General features: G+C 34.8%; 1 protein-coding gene across 2 annotated transcripts in view; it reads left to right on the top strand.

Annotated features, from left to right (window-relative positions):
* The window catches only part of FBXO11 (F-box protein 11), an 88,905-nt gene that overhangs the window by 63,509 nt on the left and 3,443 nt on the right, over positions 1-21,953 (top strand). For both annotated transcript variants that reach the window (XM_079791690.1, XM_079791689.1), the window contains exons 5-19: positions 714-843; positions 1,998-2,081; positions 2,159-2,291; positions 3,730-3,836; positions 3,919-4,030; positions 4,115-4,221; positions 4,305-4,442; positions 14,170-14,387; positions 15,951-16,036; positions 17,004-17,098; positions 17,935-18,057; positions 18,143-18,228; positions 19,119-19,195; positions 19,283-19,426; positions 21,769-21,879. In XM_079791690.1, the coding sequence (XP_079647816.1) occupies positions 714-843; positions 1,998-2,081; positions 2,159-2,291; positions 3,730-3,836; positions 3,919-4,030; positions 4,115-4,221; positions 4,305-4,442; positions 14,170-14,387; positions 15,951-16,036; positions 17,004-17,098; positions 17,935-18,057; positions 18,143-18,228; positions 19,119-19,195; positions 19,283-19,426; positions 21,769-21,879 (1,751 nt within the window). The remainder of the gene's footprint in view (positions 1-713; positions 844-1,997; positions 2,082-2,158; positions 2,292-3,729; positions 3,837-3,918; positions 4,031-4,114; positions 4,222-4,304; positions 4,443-14,169; positions 14,388-15,950; positions 16,037-17,003; positions 17,099-17,934; positions 18,058-18,142; positions 18,229-19,118; positions 19,196-19,282; positions 19,427-21,768; positions 21,880-21,953) is intronic.

Below are 21,953 nucleotides of genomic sequence, written 5' to 3'. Positions count from 1 at the left end.
CAGTAATTCCACTTCTGAAAATTTTTTGCCTTATGTACAAATTTTTCATAATGTCATAGTTAATAGTGGGAGGGATTAGAAATTAGATCTAGCAGTAAGGAAATGGACTTAAGTGAACACAATATAATGTCTGCTTAGAGGGTTGGAGTATAGTCATGAACAGTGATTTTTACAGTTTTTAATAGCATGAGAAAATGCTATGTTGTAAAAAGTGAAAAGTGCCCTGGCTGGTAGTTCAGTTGATTAGAGTGTTGTTCCAATATATCAAGATTGCAGGTTCGATCCCCAGTCAGTCACATACATGAAACAACCAATGAATGCATTAATGGGTGGAGCAGCAAATCAGTGTTTCTTTTTCTCTCTCCCTCTCTCTCCCTCCCCCTCCTTCTCTTCTTTCTCTCTCCTCTCTTTCTCTAAAACCAATAAGTAAAAAGTGAAAAGAGCAGGATACAATATTTTGTTTTTATATGCTATAAAAATCAAAACTGTAACAAATGAAACTAACTGTAGATAAAAATGACTGAAAGGAAATATAGTAAACTGTTAATAATAATGTATTGAAAGTATAGGTTATCTCCTTTCTTTGTACTTTTCTATGTTTTGCAATAGTTTGTATGGTGCTAAAGGTAAACTATTTTAGTCCTCAAATAATATTTTGTAGTTATTTAAAAGGCTACTTATGAATAACTCTTTAATTCCTTTCCCACCTTCAGGAAACGATTATATATGGAAGTATTTGAATATACCCGTCCTATGATGCATCCTGAACCTGGCAAATTCTACCAGATTAATCCAGAAGAATATGAACATCCAAATCCTTGGAAAGAGAGTTTCCAGCAGTTGGTATGAAGTATAAATAGAAAATATTGCCTTATGTATATTATATATTTGGAGATAAAATTTCTTTTCTAAAAAACTTAAACTCATGCACGGAGATATTTATATTGTCATACAAACCTATCTTGTGAACCTTATGAAAAGGGGGAATGTTCCAGGTATTCCATGACTTACTGAGAGAGACATTTTGCTGCACTCATGATGACAGGTGTAATGACCCTGATGAAGTAATAGATACTACAAAGGAATACTTATCACTGAGCAAACACAGACATTTAACCTGACATCAAATAAAATAATTAAGGGTTTTTGTTTTTCTTATTAATTTCAGAGAGGGAGAAAAAAAAGAGAGAGAGAAATATCAATAATGAAAGAGAATCATTGATTGGCTGCCTCCTGCACACCTCCCACTGGGGATCAAGCCCAACACCCAGGCATGTGTCCTGACTGGGAATCGAACCATGACCTCCTTCCTGGTTCATAGGTCGACACTCAACCACTGAGCCATGCCAGTCGAGCTAATTAAGTTTGTTGGTATGTTTTTTTAAATTAATTTCAAGAAAGGTTTCAAGCCAGTGCACATTTATCAACCAACAAAATACTCAACAATTTCACTGCTGACATAATCTAAACATTGACAGTAAACATCAGTAGCCTAGAAGCAGTTATACTTTCTATGGGTCTGAACTTTTGTTTAAATTATTGGTATTCAATAGTTTTAAAGTTTTACTTTTAGCATAATTTTTATGTAGTCCTTTACAAATGGCTCTCAACTAGGATGATTTTGCTCCACGGGGGACATTTGACAACTTCTGGAGACGTTTTTAGTTATCGCAACTGGAGAAGAGGATGCTACTGGTAGCTACTGAGTAGAGACCAAGAATGCTGCTAAGCATTCTACAATGCACAGGACAGCCCCCACAACAAAGGAACTGTCTGTTCCAAAGTATTAGTAGTGCTGAGGTTGAGAATCCTTGTCCTTTCTTACTGAATAGTACTGAATAATATAAAATCTGTAACACCTTTTACATTGCACTGTGCAACAGAAAATTAGTTGAAATAATTGATTTTTTATATATTTTATTTAAAATATTCCTACAGTACAAAATTAGTTTAAAATGTAATGTCCTTTTCTTTCCTTTTTTTTTTTTGACATTAAGTATAAAGGTGCACATGTAAAGCCAGGATTTGCTGAACATTTCTACAGTAACCCTGCAAGATATAAAGGAAGAGAAAATATGTTGGTATGTTTGATCTGTATTTTTATGGGATTTAAAAATGGTAAATTTTCAGTTCTATATTGACACTTATTTTTTTCTAGTATTATGATACAATTGAAGATGCCCTTGGTGGGGTACAAGAAGCTCATTTTGATGGACTTATCTTTGTTCATTCTGGAATATATACTGATGAATGGATATATATTGAATCTCCAATCACCATGATTGGTGCAGGTATTTTGAAATGCATTTTTATTAGAATTTTACCAATTTTATTTACATAATGGGTTTATAAAATGCTAGTGACTTAAAATTTATGTAACTTTGATAATACCTTAATGGTAGGAAAGAATAAGAATTAAATATCATGCATATTTTATGTGATAGAAATGAAAACATGGGAGTTCAGAAATTGCGGAAATGTCTTCTTTTTAAGATGTTATATATTTCTCGCCCAGCTGGCATGACTCAGTGGTTGAGCATCGACCTATGAACCCCAGGAGGTCACAATTTGATTCCCATTCAGGGCACATGCCTGGGTTGCGGGCTTGATTCCCAGTGTGGGGCATGTAGGAGGCAGCCAATCAGTAATTCTCTTTCATCATTGATGTTTGAAGCTCTCTCCCTCTCCCTCCCTCTCTGAAATCAATAAAAAATATTTTCTTTTTAAATGTATATGTTTCTTGGTCACTACTTTGTCCAACTGCCTTAGTTAATCATTAAGGAAAGAAAAATGTTTGTTAGCTTTATCTTAAATATTTTTGGACTATATAAAAGCTGCTTTTATGCTCAAGTTTCTAAGAATAAATGTAATAAAATATTTATTGAGCACTGATCAGTCATTTGAAATTTATGCTATGATTTTTTTTTTAAGAGAGGAAGAATAGGACAGGAGGGAGGAGGAGGGAGAGAGGGGAGAGAGAGAGAGGAAGAGGTAGGGAGAGAGAAGGGAAGAGGGAGAGAGAGACATCAATGATGAGAGAGAAACATTGATCGGCTGCCTCCTGCATACCCAACACCGGGGATCAAGCCCACAACCTGGGCATGTGACCTGACCAGGAATCAAACCTGGTTCATAGGTCAGTGTTCAACCACTGAGCCACACCAGCTGGGCTCTCTCTGATTTTTTAAGGATATAGTGCATAGACCATTTTAAGATGGCTAATAATTATTACTTGTTAATAAAGTTTGCATTTACTGCCCTTTCTGCTTTCCTCCCCCATTTCCATCATGAAGAAAAGTGAGGAGGGAGGGTGTAGAAAATTTCTGCCTATAGATTTTTATTACTTTCCAAATTAAGGCCAGTTTTGGAAATAAATAGGTCTCTTTTGGATAATGATTACTATTTGCAATTGAACCTTAGAAGTATTATACATGGATTTCAATATGATACTGAAATAATATCTACATTAGATATGACTGCCTGTGGTAAAGGCCAGTGAAATATAGTTATCAATTAAATGAGTATTAGTTCTCTCAGTATTTAAAAGTAATAACTTTTAAAAGTTCTCCCTCCAAAAAATACCCAACTTAAAAGAATAAAAAAGTTCTATATTACTAGTTTTATAGCAAAGTATTACTGTATTTTTAAAGTGTATTTTTTAAAGTTATTTTTAAATTTCCATTTCATCTGTCTGATAAAGGTAATATGCTTTAAATATCTTCTCCACAGCACCTGGAAAAGTAGCAGACAAAGTTATAATTGAAAACACTAGAGATTCAACCTTTGTTTTTATGGAAGGTTCTGAGGATGCTTATGTTGGATATATGACAATAAGGGTAAGACATTTTAAGATTTAAAATAATATGTTGAAATCATTAAAGCAGTGGTTGTTTATTTAACAAAATTTCTACTTTTCAGTTTAACCCTGATGACAAATCTGCTCAACACCACAATGCACACCACTGCTTAGAGATTACAGTAAATTGTAGTCCTATTATTGATCACTGTATCATCAGAAGTACATGTACAGGTTAGTGTTTCTTTATATTTTGTTATAAAATGAGTCTCTGTGTTGTGGCCCAATGGGTTTTTAAATAAAGTATTTTCCTTACAGTTGGCTCTGCAGTATGTGTTAGTGGTCAAGGAGCATGTCCCACTATCAAGCACTGTAATATCAGCGACTGTGAAAATGTTGGACTTTATATAACAGATCATGCACAGGTATTTCTTTAACTTTGTGGTTTTATTCTTTTAAAATATTTTTTCAAGTTTTACTAATGTTTATTTCTGATTACTTGTTGTAGGGAATATATGAAGATAATGAGATTTCCAATAATGCTTTGGCTGGGATTTGGGTTAAAAATCATGGAAACCCAATTATTAGACGGAATCATATTCATCATGGACGTGATGTTGGTGTGTTCACATTTGATCATGGCATGGTAAGAACATTTTTAATAGAAAAGCTGACCTCATATTAGTTAGATTTCAAATAGGTTTCAAGATTTTATAACCACCAAATTATTTGTTTCTATTATATGGTATAGGTTTAAAAGCGATTTTAGCATTATATTTTTAAATCAATATGAAATATTCTATAAATTCATGGTTCTCACACTATAATAATGTAGAAAAGATGGAGTCCTTAGGGAATTGATGTGACATTTGAGAGGATTCATGTCTAATCCAGTAGTTCTGAAATGTAAGTGTGCAGAAAAATCATCCATATATTATAAATCAGAATTTTCAAGGATCAGACCCAGGATATTTATTTTTAATAAGCATCATATGTGAGTTTAATACAGGTTGTTTATCGACTACACTTTGAGAAGTAATGGTTACATTATTAATTTGACTTGCATTTTACTCCTCTTAAAAAAATTTTTTTAACTGGCAGAACGTTAGTAAGAGATACAGTGATAATAAAATATCAGCTATAATATTGTTATGCAGCAGTTAATTAGGCATCTCTATGGATGATATGTTTTGAATATTATGTCATTTTACACAATTTTCTAGGAACAGCCTTTTTGAGCTCTCTTAAGCTACGATTTCAAAATAATGTTCTTGGTTGTCTGTTGTATATTCTTTTCATTTAATGCCTAATTTTCATTGAGGTAATTTTCAAGTCCTACTTATAGCATTGGCAACATTTTTTATGAAATGGGAGAGGAGGGGGTGGTGACATGGTGGTACATAGGATTATGGTAAAGTTTTGTTTCTATTATGTAGTATTAGTCAAGCAACTTGGGAACATTGGATGCACTTACACAAATTAATCAGTTAATGAAGGAAATTTTTTATTTTCAGCATTTGTACCTAAAACTCTAATGCAGAACTCTTTTTAAAACTGAACGAGACTATGAGGAGTTACCCTTTTATCAAGTTCTGATTCAAACTACTGGTAAATGGTTTCATACCATTCAGTTCTTCATCATTTGTGGGGTAACTGTAACCTGAGAGAAACTGTTCACTTACAACTTGGGTTGTAGCATAGACCTGTTGATAAAAAAGCAGAGTGGAGATGACCATTTGCCTTTTCCAGCTAGAATAAAGAAACTGACATTTTGTTGCAAATTGTACTGTTTTCTCCAAGGAGGTGGGAATTGGGGAATTTGAGCAAAGGTTTGCAGGATGTCAAAACATAAGAATCTTGAGACTCTGCCCTCCCTTAGAGGCCTGCATTGGTTATAGTTCCTAAATGGTGTCTTATTTTGTAATGGAACTATACTATGCTAGTATTTATTTGTCTGTGTTGCCTTAGACTGCCCCAGAGTTAACGTACTATTCAAGTACCATATTTATGCATGCCCCTGGTCTCATTAACAAATGATTTGAGGTACCAAGATAATTTTAACCTGGGTAAATTCCCCTCATTTTTAAAAGACCTATGATGATGTTTACTTACTAAAGTTCATCGTCATCATTTATTCCTCATCACACACCCCATAACAATTTATTTTTTATAAATTTGGGTTTGAAATTTTTATAACTTTTTTTAAACAACTCTAGTCATTGCTATGGATAAATATTCCCATTAAGGATTAATGAAGAGATTTGTTAAGGTAATACAGATTTGTAAGGGAAGGGTCAAAATAAAGTATATGTTGGGTCTGTTGTGTGTTTTAGTATTGTGATACAATCTTTTAAAATCCTTTGGTAGAATGTTCTTCTATTCCAAGGATATAGCAGGTCCTCGAATAATGTTGTTTTGTTGTAATGTTGATGGGGAGGGGGGGAGATTCCAGGCTAGGGCCACTGTCTGTGTGTAGTTTGCATTTTCTTTCCATATTTGCATGGGTTTTCTCCTAGTGCTCTGGTTTTCCATGTCCCAAAGATGTGCATATTAGGTTAATTGGTGTCTAAATTGTGAGTGTGCCCTGAGATGGAAGGGCATCCTGTCCAGGTTTGGTTCTTCCTTGCTCCATGAGCTGCAGATAGGCTCTGGCCACCTGTGACCCTAAACTGGAATAAGCAGGTTGGAAAATAATCATCTTATTTTTATTAATCTTTCTTAAATGTATGTATAGCTCACATTTACTTCAATGTCTAAAGTAAGTGTTTTGTGTCTTAATATAGAAATTTAATGATGTTTTTGTAACCAGAAATATGCTGTAGAAACTTAACTCTTGTTTATGTCAGCCAGTGGTTAAATTGGTTTCTTTATATGTCATCTTGCTTAAAATTGCAGTAAGGACTTAACTATATTCTTTTGGCTGTCTTCTCTGTATTGCACCCCATGATTGGTAGGACATCACTAAAAATAACCTTTTTAAAATTTGACATGGTTTCTATAGAACTTCAAGAAACATCAGAATAAATATTTAAACTAGTTTTTGTGTTGTCCTCTATCTTTAAATATGTTATTTAATTATACTTATATTTTTATTCTCTGAAATTGTTTTTGTCTATTACATACTTAGGATTTAAATTTCTGTACTTACAAGAATAAATCATAAAAGATTTTCTAACCTATCTCTACCCAATTATTTATATTCTCATTTGTCTTCTGTAAAGGTTTATAACATTTATAGTTATGGCTCTATGTTTACTCTATATTTATTTATCTTCAGACCTTTAATCAGAGTTTCTCCATTCCTGAATTTTTTATTTTGATTTATTCTTGGGATGGCTGAGCTTTGTCATCTAGGTGTTTTTTATTTTATTTATTAATATGTTTTTATTGATTTCAGAGAGGAAAGGATAGGGAGAGAGAGAAATATCAATGCTGAGAGAGAATCATTGATAGGCTGCCTCCTGCATGCCCCCTACTGGGGATTGAGCCCGAAACCCGGGCATGTGCCCTGACCAGGAATCAAACCCAGGACCCTTCAGTCTGCAGGGTGACACTCTATCCACTTAGCCAAATCAGCTAGAGCTAGCCGTTTTTTATTTTTTAACAGTTTCTGGTATTGTAGCCTTAAATTCTTGCCACTTGAAAGTGACCTATCCATTAACTTTTAACTTGGCTGAGTGTTTAGTTTTTATTATACCTGTACTTTCTTTCCCTCTGAATTCTGTAGTCATTTTTATATTTCTAACATTGAGTGTGGCAGATAAGTCCAAGGTTTTTTGTGGTGTTTTTTTGGGGGGTGGGGGGGAGTCTCTTTCTGGTGGAGATTTGCTTTCTCTGTTCATATGTTTATTCTTTTCTTTAGAAACTTGGCTATCTTGTATTATTTATATTAGTGTGTTCTTTTACTTGAAGTTTTGTGTGATTTCTTCAAATCTGTGTTCTTTATTATCTCCATAATTTTGTCTCCTTTTCTGTTTTCAGTTGGTTTTTATCTCTAATTTTTAATGTATTTTTATTTTATGGAATCTTTCTTACATAAAACTAGAGAGAACAGTATAATTAATCCCCATATACCCACCTCCACCTTCAACAACTATCAATTCATGGCCAACTCTGTTTAATATATACCTCTTTGTTCACTCCTTACTCTTCTTTATTCTCTGATTTATTTTGAAGCAAATCCTGACATCATTATCCCATCTGTAAATATTTCCGCATGTATCTTTAAAACTAGGGATTCTTTTTTTTTCTGTCTCACATAACCACAGTGTCAATCTCACTGCTAAAAATAATGTTCAGTTCCCCAATTATCTTTGCTTAATATTAAATCCATTGTAGAGTGTTATTTTTGTTCAATAAAATTAAAATGCCATAATGATGCCAAATTGATATAAATTTTTTGAGACAGCCTAGTCAAGCGTGGCTCAGTGGTTGAGTGTCAGCCTATGAACCAGGAAGTCACAGTTCAATTCCCAGTCAGGGCACATGCCTGGGTTGTGGTCTTGATCTCCAGTAGGGGGCATGCAGAGAACGCTGATCAATGATTCTCTCTCATCATTGATGTTTCTATCGCTCCCTCTCCCTTCCTCTCTGAAATCAATAAAAATAATAATAAAATTAAGTTTTTGAGACATTTATTCTAAGTTTATGAATTTAAGTCATGACAGATTCTCTGTGTTGAAATCTGGCCATCCTTTTTCTTCTCTCACTTTGCTTTGGATATTCTTCCTTAAGTAGGAAACTTAAGTTTTATATGACAGAAATTACACATAATGTAGTGTTTTCGTTAGATTTACTTCTTATGCCTGAAGTTATTTCTATGAAAATATTACTCTGTTTCATCTTCTCCTGTGTTCTATTCATCACTTTAGTAGGTCACTGGGTAGCTTATTAGAACCTTCACTTAGGAGAAACTGTCTTGCGGGATGTTTAAGGTAACATTTGTGCTGTCAGCACCCTGTTTTCCTTATCCAGATTTCATAGTATTTGGCAGGTATTTTATAGATTATAGTTTGAAGTTATGGAAGTTTATTTCAGTGAAAATAGCATATTTTTTCTCCTTTTTGTTCTTTTGGCCAGTGGGTTTGGAGAGTTTTAAGATCAATACTTGAGTGCCTTTACTTTATATTTAATAAAGAATATTTCATTTAAAAAATTTTTAAATAAAAAGTGTTTAGTCTCATCTTTTATTTTTATATAAATGTTAACTTTTTAAATTGATAGAATGATAATTTGCAGTAATGTGTCTGGCAGAAATTTAGAAATGCTTTTGCCTAGAAGTTTATGAGCTTTTTTTTTTTTTTTAATATTTTATTGATTTTTTTACAGAGAGGAAGGGAGAGGGATAGAGAGTTAGAAACATCGATCAGCTGCCTCCTGCACACCTCCTACTGGGGATGTGCCCGCAACCAAGGTACATGCCCTTGACTGGAATCGAACCTGGGACCTTTCAGTCTGCAGGCCGACACTCTTATCCACTGAGCCAAACCAGTTAGGGCAATGAGCTTTTATTTTAAATATAGAATAAACTATTAGCAATCTTGTACCTTCTGGTAGGGCAGTAAATCACATTATAAATGGGGTAAAATGTTCATGCCTTTGGAGTTTTGCATAAATATTGGAGCTTTTTTTTAAAAAAATATATTTTATTGATTTTTTACACAGAGGAAGGGAGAGGGATAGAGAATTAGAAACATCGATGAGAGAGAAACATCAATCAGCTGCCTCCTGCACACCCCCACTGGGAATGTGCCTGCAACCAAGGTACATGCCCTTGACCGGAATCGAACCTGGGACCCGTGAGTCTGCAGGCTGACGCTCTATCCACTGAGCCAAACCAGTTAAGGGCTATTGGAGCTTTTGTGATTTGCATTTAAATTCTACCTACAGTCTGTATTATTAGACCATTTTGCACTAAAGGCATCTCTTAACAAAACACATGCATTTCATTAAAATGTATTTTAAAGCATAATTACATTAACTAGAGCCCTTTAACCCAGAATAATAATGAAATAGGTTTCCTTGTAAAATTATAAAACTATAAGTCAAGCAGTGGTTCTTTATGAATGTAATAAAGTCACAGTTATAGAGGCCTATGGTTTTAAGACATAAAAAAACTTTAGTTGCTTTCTTTTCTTGAAAGTTACTCTAAAACAATAGAGATTACAAACTCCATTGTTAATGTAGGGAACATTTTTAACCATAATCTAAATTAAATATGGCCCTGACTGGGTAGCTCAATAGGTAGAGCATAGTCCTGATATACCAAGGTTGCGGGTTTGATCCTAGGTCAGGGCACATACAAGAATCAACCTTCAACCAGCCCTAGCCAGTTTGGCTCAGTGGATAGAGCATTAGCCTGCAAACTGAAGGGTCCCAGGTTCAATTCTGGTCAAGGGCATGTACCTTGGCTACAGGCACATATCCCCAGTAGGGGGTGTGCAAGAGGCAGCTGATCGATGTTTCTCTCTCATCAATGTTTCTCACTCCCTATCTCTCTCCCTTCCTCTCTGTAAAAAATCAATAAAATATTTTTTTTAAAAAGAACCAATGAATGCATAAATGAGTGGAACAACAAATCCATCTCTCTCTCTCATCAATAAATAAAATAAAAATAAATATGGTAAGTGACCTGTGCCTATGACCAGGGTAACCAGTCCACATTAGAGCAGGTTATAAAACCTGCTTGTATTTAAGAAGATAAATTGATAAACCTAATGTGGAATGTAAGTATGTTAGGTAATTTAAACAACTGGTAGCAAGTTTAGGATAGATTATCACTAGAGATTTAAGCAAAGGAGAAGAACAAAATAACTACAGGGAAAATAAAAAATTGTGCAGCAAAGAATATATAGTTATACTTGACAGCTCAGCTCTGACTAGCACACTAATCTAACCACATTATGATATAACTACATTGGAAGAGCATATGAATGTTTGTAATGAGGAATAGAAATGTAGGAAAGTTAAATTCTCATCTTCCATAATAGGAAGTCAGTAAATAATACCTAATACTGAAAACTCAAGATATAGCAATACAAATCTTTACTTAAAAATACAATGCTAGATTGCACTAGCCGGTTTGGCTCATTGGGTAGAGTGTCAGCGTGCAGACCAAGGGTCCCAGCTTCAATTCCCATCAAGGGTTCATACCTAGGTTGCAGGCTCCTCCCCGGCCCAGGCCCTGGTTGGGGCCATACAGGAAGCAACCAATCAATGTGTTTCTCTCACATCAATGTTTCTCTTTGTCTTCCCCTCTCTCTTCCACTCTGCCTAAACATAAATGGAAAGATATCCTCGGGTGAGGATTAACCAAAAAAAATGGAGGTAGCTGAAAGAATTTAAAGTATGGGCCTCCGGCTGAAGGAAAATAAAGAGAGTGGTTTGCTCTTTGCCTAAATAAACTTGTGAATCTAGTTGACTCTCTCATTGTACAAAATTAAAACCTAAAGAAAACAGAAAGAGCTTTCCCACATTTGAATAATTTTTAGTAAATATACAGCAAAGCATACTTTTAATATTACTATATGTTTAACTAGGATAGCCAGTACATAACAGTAGCCTGCTATTGGAATCTTCATGGAAGCCCAATAAATAGCAAACCTTTCTCCGCCTGGCCAGGATGGCTCAGTGGTTGAGCATTGACCTATGAACCAGGAGGTCACAGTTTGATTCCCAGTCAGGGCGCACATGCCTGGGTTGTGGGCTTGATCCCCCCAGTGTGGGGCCTGTAAGAAGCAGCCAATCAGTGATTTTCTGTCATTGATGTTTCTCTCCCTCTCCCTTCCTCTCTCAAATCAATGAAAATACGTGGGTTTTTTTTTTTTAAATAGCATACCTTTCCTCGCTACATTAACAAATTAAGAAATAAAGCCATAAAGTAACAAGAGTAGGCTGAAATATTATCTTTATTGCTTTTAAAAGTTAAATTGGAAGATACAGCTTAGAATGAAAACCAAATTGGGTCTGTTTAACTGAACCCCAAAATTAAATAGGCTTGCCCACTTAGTCATAGGCAGTGTTTGTGAGTTGTAGCAGAAGGCATACTACCTTCTCTCTTCCATGAGGAAAAGGTGAAGCTGAATTGAGCATACCCAGTTTATTCTTTCCCAGGTTTACTAATCAGGTAAGTCATTTAACTCTAGGCAGAGAGAGACTGAGAGACTAATTGAGCTCCCTTCTCAGTGATAAAAACATCAGAAAAATGTTTGTTTCAATAGAACATTAAGTTCCTTTAATTTATCCTGTTTTTTAATTTGTTTTTGTTTCTTTGATGTTCAGTTTTGACATTATAGTCTGTATCTTTACCCAGTGAACATTTATTAGGTATAAAATCAAAGAAGAAAAAACTTTTTTATATTTAAAGAAGCTATTTTTTATGTAACCCTCAATTTTAAAAAAATTATAATCCAAATGTAAAGTGGTAAATTAGAAATAATTTACACTTTATCTCTGTAAAATGAAACCTGAAAACTACTTCTGAATGTTATGCTCAGAAGTCCATGTTTTTAAAGCATTAAATATGTATTGTACTACAGTAGTATTCAAAATTACATCCTATTTTAAACTCTTCTAGATTTCTATGGCAAGTTTGTCACATCCTACTTGAGTGCTTGTTGTGTGTGTGTAAAGTTTTGTATAGTTGGATAGTTCTCTTCAGGAGCTTATGATCAGGTACAAATGGATATGACAAAATATAGAAATAGTACAGGCCAATACATGGAAGGTAGCATAAGAAAATACTTAGTGTTAAAGGGAGCACGTTTAGTCTATGTGTGTGGTGAGAAGTCACAATTTTGCTATTGAGTACCACATATTTCTTAGCTAATCAAAGGGTGTGAGAATATCGGAACACTACACAAAATATGGAACATTTAACAAATCTTCACTAATAAAAGAGAAAGATGCAAATTGGCCGTACCTTTGCGACACCCACCAGCCAATCAGGAGTGAGTATACAAATTAACCCAACAAAGATGGTGGGTTAATTTGCATACACAGGCACCAAGTGGCTGGGGGTGGGACGCTTGCGTCATTGCCATGGCGATGATGCAGGCGTTCCACACAGCCCCAGCAGCTCCAGTCCTCTGGGCAGCATGGGAAGGCAGAAAGGCGGCTCAGGCCGGAGCAAAGGCGGTGCCAGCAGCCAGGGGAAGGAAGGCCCATTCTTGCATGAATCTTCGTGCATCGGGCCTCTAGCTTGTGTATAATTGTTCAGGGGCCATGCTATGATTGGAATACATGGCTTTTACATACATAAAATCCATGTATTCCAGTTTTAGTATATGTGCTGCTAAAACAAGCATGAACACATTCAGTTGAAGGGATAGACAAGGGAAATAAAATGGTTTCTTAGAAATGCCATCTTATAAGTATTATTTTTTCTCTTAATATTCAATATTGATTGAGTCTTACAATTTAAGATATTAGTATTGGAGTACTTTTTTTCTTAAATCATCACCCGAGGATATTTTTCCATCGATTTTAGAGAAAGTAGAAGAGAAAGGGAAGTAGAAGAGAGAAACATCGATGTGAGAGAAACACATTGATTGGTTGCCTCCTGCATATGCCCTGACCAGAGCCCGGCTGGGGAGGAGCCTGCGAGTTTGTGCCATTGACCAGAATCGAACCTGGGACCCTTTGGTCCACAGGCTGATGTACTATCCACTGAACCAAACAGGCCAGGGCAGTGTTAGAGTATTTTCATTCTCATTACAAAATAAGTAAAACATCCATTGTAGAAAATTTAAGAAATTCAGAGAGGTTATAAAGGATACAAATAAATATCAATACTCAAATGGTCATACCTTCATGTTTTTGTTTAATCCTTCAGGTTTTTCTTTAGTAAAATTTAGGTCATATTTAATATATACTACCTTGAAGAATATACTGTTCTTTTCATTTAACATGATAGTGTGTATACCTTGAGCATAAGTCTTCAAAAACATTTTATTTAGCTAGTTCACTATTATGTGACTAGGATGAAAGTTATTTTGTGTGTCTTTTTCTATAGGCTCTGCTTATATCCTTATGTCAACTTTTTAGAAGTTAGTTTCTTGGGACATTTTTAAGGCTACAGGACTTAGTGTGTTTAATACTTATAAATCTTTTGTTGAAGGAAATGCATACTTACCTATTTTTCTTTCCTGGCATTGAATATATTCAGACTAATTAGAGTATTTGTAGTTTTGTTGTACTGAAATTAAAATATTTCCTTCCATGTTTATCATTTGAAATTTAGTGAATATCTTTATTTCTACTCTTGAACATCTCTGATTCTTAATTTTGACGTGTACATTTAAAAATGTGGGGGTTTTTTATGTTCTTCTAGGAAACTAGCCTTACCTACAGGTTTAATTTCTGTATTTCTTCAGGGTTATTTTGAAAGTTGCAACATACACAGAAACAGGATAGCAGGCTTTGAAGTAAAAGCCTATGCTAACCCCACAGTGGTTCGATGTGAAATTCATCATGGGCAGACTGGAGGAATATATGTCCACGAAAAAGGAAGAGGACAGTTCATAGAGAATAAAATCTATGCAAACAACTTTGCAGGTGTATGGATTACCTCAAATAGTGACCCAACGATAAGGTAATATTTATAAGTATTATGAGTGGAAATTACTTTTTTACTTTGTTTTGTAACAAAAGTCAAGAGCCCTAGCCGGTTTGGCTCAGTGGATAGAGCGTCGGCCTGCGGACTCAAGGGTCCCAGGTTCGATTCCGGCCAAGGGCATGTACCTTGGTTGCAGGCACAGCCCAGTGGGGGGTGTGCAGGAGGCAGCTGAATCGATGTTTCTCTCTCATCGATGTTTCTAACTCTTTTTCCCTCTCCCTTCCTCTCTGTAAAAAAAACAATAAAATGTATTTTAAAAAAGAAGAAAGGGGAAGAGAAAGAAACATCGATGTGAGAGCTCAACATGAATCAACTGCCTCTTGCATGCCCCCCTCCACCCCCCCACCCCATCCCCCCCCCATCCCCCCGACCAGAGATTGAGCCAGCAACCTCCTTGTGCATGGGGCGACACCCAACCAACTGAGCTACAGCAGCCAGGGCTTTTTGTTGTGGTTGGTTGGTTGGTTGGTTGGTTTTTCTTAAGAATCCGCCAATAGAATGACTCAGGAAACTGTCTCAAAGATTTTGATCAGAGCGACTAAGAATAATAAAAAGTAAAAACTTAAACCTGACGTGTGTTTATTTCTTTTCTTTTTTTATTGATTTCAGAGAGGGAGAGATCAATAGAAACATCAATGATGAGAGAGAATCATTGATTGGCTGGCTGCCTTCTGTTTTGGATCAAGCCTACAACCTAGGCATATATCCTGATCGGGAATCAAACTGTGAAACTCCTGGTTCATAGGTTGACACTCAACCACTGAGCCACGCCAGCCAGGCCTGTCACTTTTCTTTTAATAGTTTCTGCCACTCCCTCTGGCCACAGTAAGGAAACAAATAGATCCAGTCTTTTTTATTTTTTAGTTAATCCTCACCCGAAGATATTTTTTCCATTGATTTTTTTAGACAGAGTGGAAGGGAGGCGGGGGAGAGAGAAACATCGATTGGTTGCCTCTTGCACATGCCCCGACTGGGGCCAGGGATGGAGCCTGCAACCAAAGTAAGTGCTTTTGACCACCAGAATTGAAATTGGGACCCTTCAGTCCATGGGCCAATACTCCAACCACTGAGCCAAAGCAGCTAGGGCAATAGATCCAGTCTTAACGACATTGGTTAAGACTGTTGTACAGAGCTATTATAATTTAATTAAAGACCATGATGTAGTTTTGTCAAATTTTATTTTCCACTGGTTTTCATTGAAAGTATAATAGGGGATTTCCATCTTGTTAGAATTCAACAAATGCGTCTAGAGCAGTTTTATAAGTTATTTTGAATGAGTTAGTTGTTCTAAGGAGAATTTTTAAGAATGCTATTTTGTCTCAGATATTAGATGACTTTTTCAAAGCTTTAGGTCTTAGAACTAGAAAGGAATTTAGAAATCATCTAGTTTGAGTACCTCATTTGATGGATTAGGAAACTGAGAATCATAGAAGTTAAATAATTTTCCAAGGTCACATGACCATGAGTGACCTTACAATTAATTGTATAAAACAAGTTTGCTGAATAGATTCTTATTTTTATTATTTCATGTAATTATAGGGGGAATTCTATATTTAATGGAAATCAAGGGGGAGTTTACATCTTTGGTGATGGACGAGGCCTTATTGAAGGAAATGACATTTATGGTAAGCATGTGGCTTTGGTCTATAAAATTTTAGAGTTTGACTTCTCTACCTCACAGTAGCAAAATGGAACAGTTTGACACTATCCAAGTAGAACTGATTCAATTTTTTAAATTCTCATTAAAGATTTTCTGTGATATTTATTCACCTACAAACATTTACTAAATACCTACTATGTACCTGGCACTATGCCAGATGCCAGAGATCAAAATATAAATAAGGTAGATAAATAGATTCAAGGAGTATCTACAGTTTCCTTAAATTATTCCATTGTTTAATAATTAATAAATTATTGCTATGGTAGTTTGTTACTTTGGTACTACTAGGAAGGGAAAATACTTAATCTTCATTAAAACTTCAGCAAACTACTGATGTCTGTGTGCTAGACACTGATATGTTCCTGGACTTTCTCCTTCGCTAACACCTGATAATACATAAGTTTACTCAGTGTCAGGCACTATTCTGAGCACCTTACCTAAATTAAGTCATAGAATATTCACATCAACCCTGTGAAGTAAATACTATTAAATATCTCCATTTAGTGATCAAGAAACAAAGGTACAGAAATGGTAAATGACTTATTCAAAATCACATAGGAAGTAGATAGAATTCCTGGGATTTAACCTTTTGCATTCGGATGTCAAATGTGACTCGACACTGTTAGCATCGGTAGCAGCTCGAGAAGAAAGCGAGTGCAAAGGGTTAAAACTATGCAGCCTAACCAATTGTCTCTACCCTTAACCACTATACTTATAATGCCTACAATCCTTTGCATTTATTTTTTTACACTTAGTTTCTTCAGTTTTGTGTTGTATTACTCATGGGCCATAAGTATCTTTCTGAATATTACATATTTCACAGAGTTGTGCTTTTACGAAAATAAGAATTTGAGCTACTACAGAATGTAAGACTTTTTACTATGTTTCGCTAGGCTCCATATGTTGATATTGTAACTTTTACTTTTAAATAGGAAATGCATTAGCAGGAATTCAGATTAGGACAAACAGTTGTCCAATTGTTCGACATAACAAAATTCATGATGGCCAGCATGGTGGGATTTATGTGGTAAGTTAATGAATACAGTTCTAGAATTTCATACATCAAAACCAGAGGAGTTGGGAGGATGGGGCAGAATTATGTTTAGCTTGAGGTAGTCCAACTTTTAGAGTATGAATCTGTAACTGTCTTTAATATTTAGACAATGAATAAGACTCTTTTCTCCCTGCCAGTATACATAAAAGACTTTTAATTTTAAAAATACTAATAACACTAGACTTGAATATTTTTATCTTCTGAAAAGGCCAATTTGCTTTTGAATTTATGTTGCAATATAATTGAGCATCTCCCAAAATTTTAAAACCTGTGTATGTCCTCTGGTCACCATGGTATCTGAAATTGTTACAACTGATTCAAGTAAGAAAATAATAGGATCCTAGTTTCTGAAAGATTTTTGTGAAAGTTTTTTGTGACTAATTTTTATTTACAGTTTTAGAAATATTCATGTCTCTAATCTGCTAAAAATAAAAATTTTAGCAACCCTGAAACCTTGTCATTTTGAAGTGACTTTACCAGTGATAATGTGAAATAACTGTTAACTTACAAAATGAGAGATCTTAAGTTTGCTGCATATCTTAGAATGAAATAAATGATTTTGCTAAAAAAAAATTGCATGCTACTACTCTTATGATAATAGATTTAAAAGTACATAACCACATAAAGAACAGTATAAACATTTTAGAGGCCTAAACTTAGAGGCTACATAAAAATGTTATCATTGCCTCCTTACCTAGATAACATTTTTTTAAAAATTTGTTAAAACTGTCTTTAAAGAGAGGAATACACTATAAACTATATTTTGCTGATACAAAATAGATATTGTAATGAATGTATCTTTTATTTAGCATGAGAAAGGACAAGGTGTAATAGAAGAGAATGAAGTTTATAGTAATACTCTGGCTGGAGTCTGGGTGACAACTGGCAGCACTCCAGTACTGAGAAGAAACAGGATACACAGTGGCAAGCAGGTAAGATTGTCTTGGATTCCTGTATGGGAAATCATTGTTTTATTAAACACTTTTGTCATATGAATTAAATTTTTTTAAATTTTAGGTTGGTGTTTATTTTTATGACAATGGACATGGAGTGCTAGAAGACAATGATATCTATAATCATATGTATTCAGGGGTTCAGATAAGGTAAATGTTTTCACATTTGGCTTTTTTGGGGGAGGGAATGAGAAATATGTGGAGTATGTAGAAGAAATTTTCTTATTCAGTGCTCAGTCTTTATTCCTTTGTGTGTCTGTAATTCACACTCTGTCGTACTCTTGCCTTAAATTGTCAGATTATAACTTTTCTTGGACTAGTTGAGGACAGCATTCAGTGTACTCCATCATACTTGGATACCATGGAAGACTGTATAAAATACTTGTGAACTATGCCTGACATGTTGTAGGCACTCGTAAATGGAAGCTTTTGTTTTTATGCTATTGTATAAAATTAAGAGTCTTTTACACCCCTCTTCCCTATATTTTAACAGTTTTTAGAACTATGGTAGTCCTAATCATGTAATTCAACCCTTCATTTTACATAAGGGGGAGTACATAATAATAATAGTTATTTATTTTTACCTCCTCCATTTAGTTTACATGTTAAGAAACTATAGTAATAACAAAGTATAGTTAAGTGTGTTCTGTGGGAAATAAAATTAAGCTAAATTAAACGAATTTCTTTGACGGACTTTCAGAGCATTTCAAAGGACTCTATTGTATAGTTAATTCTTTTTATTTTTATTTCGGAGAGGAAGGGAGAGAGAGATGGAAACATCAATGATGAGAAAGAACTAATGATTGGCTGCCTCCTGCACTCCCCACACTGGGGCTATAGCCTGCAACCCAGGTATGTGCCCTGACCAGGAATCGAACCATGGCCACCTGGTCCACAGGTTGACACTCAACCTCAACCACTGACCCACACCAGCCAGGCTATAAAATCTAACTATGATTAATGTGTATTTTTTCACTGTTACCTCATGGCATATAGGAACAGAGCAATTAAAATGGCATTGTTTTCTTTTTTATTCATAGGACTGGAAGCAATCCCAAAATTAGGCGCAACAAAATCTGGGGAGGACAGAATGGTGGAATTCTAGTTTATAATTCCGGTACGTATAATCTTTCATCTGTTTTACAGTGCTAAGTCTTTAGAAATATACTTTCTAAATAACATAACCTAAATTTTGCATTTATAGGTCTCGGCTGTATAGAAGACAATGAAATATTTGACAATGCAATGGCTGGAGTCTGGATTAAGACAGATAGTAACCCTACACTAAGAAGAAATAAAATCCATGATGGAAGAGATGGTGGCATCTGTATATTTAATGGGGGTCGAGGTATTGTTCTTAATTTTGCATTAGTAAAAACCCCAATTTTCAATTATTCTTCTATATCTTTAACAATCAATGGCATTGCCAGTTAACATGAATGTCAATTTTTTTTCTTATCAAGTCTTGAGATGGTTTAGGAGATTAGTGCCTAGAGTTAAAGGAAACAAATGTTTACAGTATTTTCCTTTTCTTTCTGTACCACCATAAGTGTGCCAGTTTGTTAGTAAGGCTTTTTTAAGGTAGAATTTGTTCACAGCCTCTCTGGGCTTTTTATTATTCAGAAGAGTGATATAATTATAACAAACTTGAAAGTCAAGTTATAGAACTAGGTTTGAGAACTTAATTGATCTGTAAATATATGAAAATGTCTGTAATAGATAAATATTGCTTTGTATCTATTTTACAACGATGTTTGTTGGATAATGGAATTAATGAAGCTAAGGTGTGCCGGGTTTGGTATCCATAAAGGCCAACTCACTTTGTATTGAGGCAAAAGTTCCACAGTCCCTGCCCTTTGAAAATTCATGTTCATGAAGAAAGACTGGGAAAGAATGTCTAATGCAAATTTATCACCATTCCTGAAATATCAATGACCCAACATTGTGTGCTCACCTTATGTGGAAAGATAGCTAGTTATTATTATGCCATACCAAGATTTAATCAACAAAATTTACTGCAACCAAGCAAGGATGATTTTCTTAAAGACATACTCTCTCCAGGAGTTTATAATCTAGTAATTCAATAAAGTAACATATCTCTGTTAGGAGTCTTTAAAAGATATAATGAGAAAATTACAGAATGGTGGTTTTATTTGCAAGGTGCTGAGAAAAGATTCATGGAGTAAAATCATTCTTGAAATGTCTCTTGAAAATTGAGTATTCACAGGAAAATGGGGGTGGGAGGGCATGTGGGAAGCAGGCCATTCCAGGTATAGAAAACATTCTTTCACTCTTTCATTTGTTATTCCTAATTGAACACCTCTGTACCAACCACTGTGATACAGATACTAAAGATATAATGGTGAATAAAACAGTACTACATCCAGAAAGTTTACAGTCTAATGGAGTAGCACATTGTAAACAAGCGTTTAAATAAAACTGGTTTATTTAGTAAGACAAGAGGTACTAGAAGTTAAGGCTGGAGAAAGGGGGCAAGGCCCAAATCATAAAAGGCTTTGTATATGCAGTATGGAGTTAGGACATCTTAGCAATGCAATGGCACTTGAGGTTAGTGGGCATGTATAAGAATAGAGGCAGGAACTTGGGACACTCTTTTTCAGGGGAAAAGGAATTCAGAGGTCAATACAAGGTGGGTTAGATATCTATAAAAATAAGACCATGTTTCACATCTTTAGGGAGCAGAGAAACACGGTTCACAACTAACTATAATTCACTGTACATAAGTAGGTTTCATAGGAGCAATACTAGCTAATACTTATTTAGTGCAATGTGCTTTTATATGTATTAATTTAATCCTCATAATAATTGTATGTGGTAGGTGATATTGTGCCCATTTTAAAGGAAACTGAGACCATGAGAAGTAAGTTATTTGCCCACTCAGAGCTAGTTAAGTGGTGGAATCAATATTTGAAGACCTGAAGTCTGATTCCTGGCTGACTCTTAGCAATTGTTAAACTGCCAAGAGAATTAATAATAAATTTGATTAAAGGAAACTGAAAACTTTCCAGAGGAAGTGACATTAGCAAGATAGAGTACAGGACATTCCAGAAGAGGAAATAATATAAACCCAAGGTATTAAGGATTTAAATATTCAGAACATAGGTAAATGAGATAAGTAGCTTGGGGGGATTATTTTCAAAGGCTTTAAATGGCAAGTTAATTTAATAATTTATTATGAAAGTTTTTTTTAAGCAGAGAAGGGACATGATAAGAGTTGTAGGAACCTGGGAAAATATAGCAGCAGCTGAGACTGGAGTAAAGGAAATTGGTCAAAGAATCATAGTAATAATGGCCAGAAATAATCAGAACTTGAACTGAAAGAGGGTACGAAGGTTCTAAAAATATTTCAAAGGAATTGTAATTCAGCAGTGTTCAGTGAGAATCATCTATGTGCCATGCACAGACGATGGAGTGGTGAGTAAACTAGACATGGTCCCTGCAAACATGGAATTTGAAGTTTGTTAGAATGTTTACCTGCAATTTTTGGCTAAACCTTGCCTTAAATGCTGAATTACTAATGAACTTTCTTTTTGGCTGAAAAATTAATCCTTTGAATTTTACAATGCAGTTAAATAAGAAAACTTAAAAAAAAAATCTAAATGCCACCAAAAAGGCTAGTAAAATTTGTTATATGCATTAGCTTTAATCGGAGAAAATATTTTATTATAGGTCTTCTTGAAGAAAATGATATTTTCAGGAATGCTCAAGCAGGTGTTCTCATCAGCACTAATAGTCATCCAGTCTTACGGAAAAACAGAATATTTGATGGATTTGCTGCAGGTTTGTATTTTCTTCTGTTACCTGTAGCTTGTTTTTTTCTAAACATTAAAAATGGTTGGTTTTTAGTATATTAT

The sequence above is a fragment of the Cnephaeus nilssonii genome (assembly GCF_951640355.1).
Source record: "Cnephaeus nilssonii genome assembly, chromosome: 15".
Lineage (NCBI taxonomy): Eukaryota > Metazoa > Chordata > Mammalia > Chiroptera > Vespertilionidae > Cnephaeus > Cnephaeus nilssonii.
This window is presented reverse-complemented; position numbering and strand designations above follow the sequence as displayed.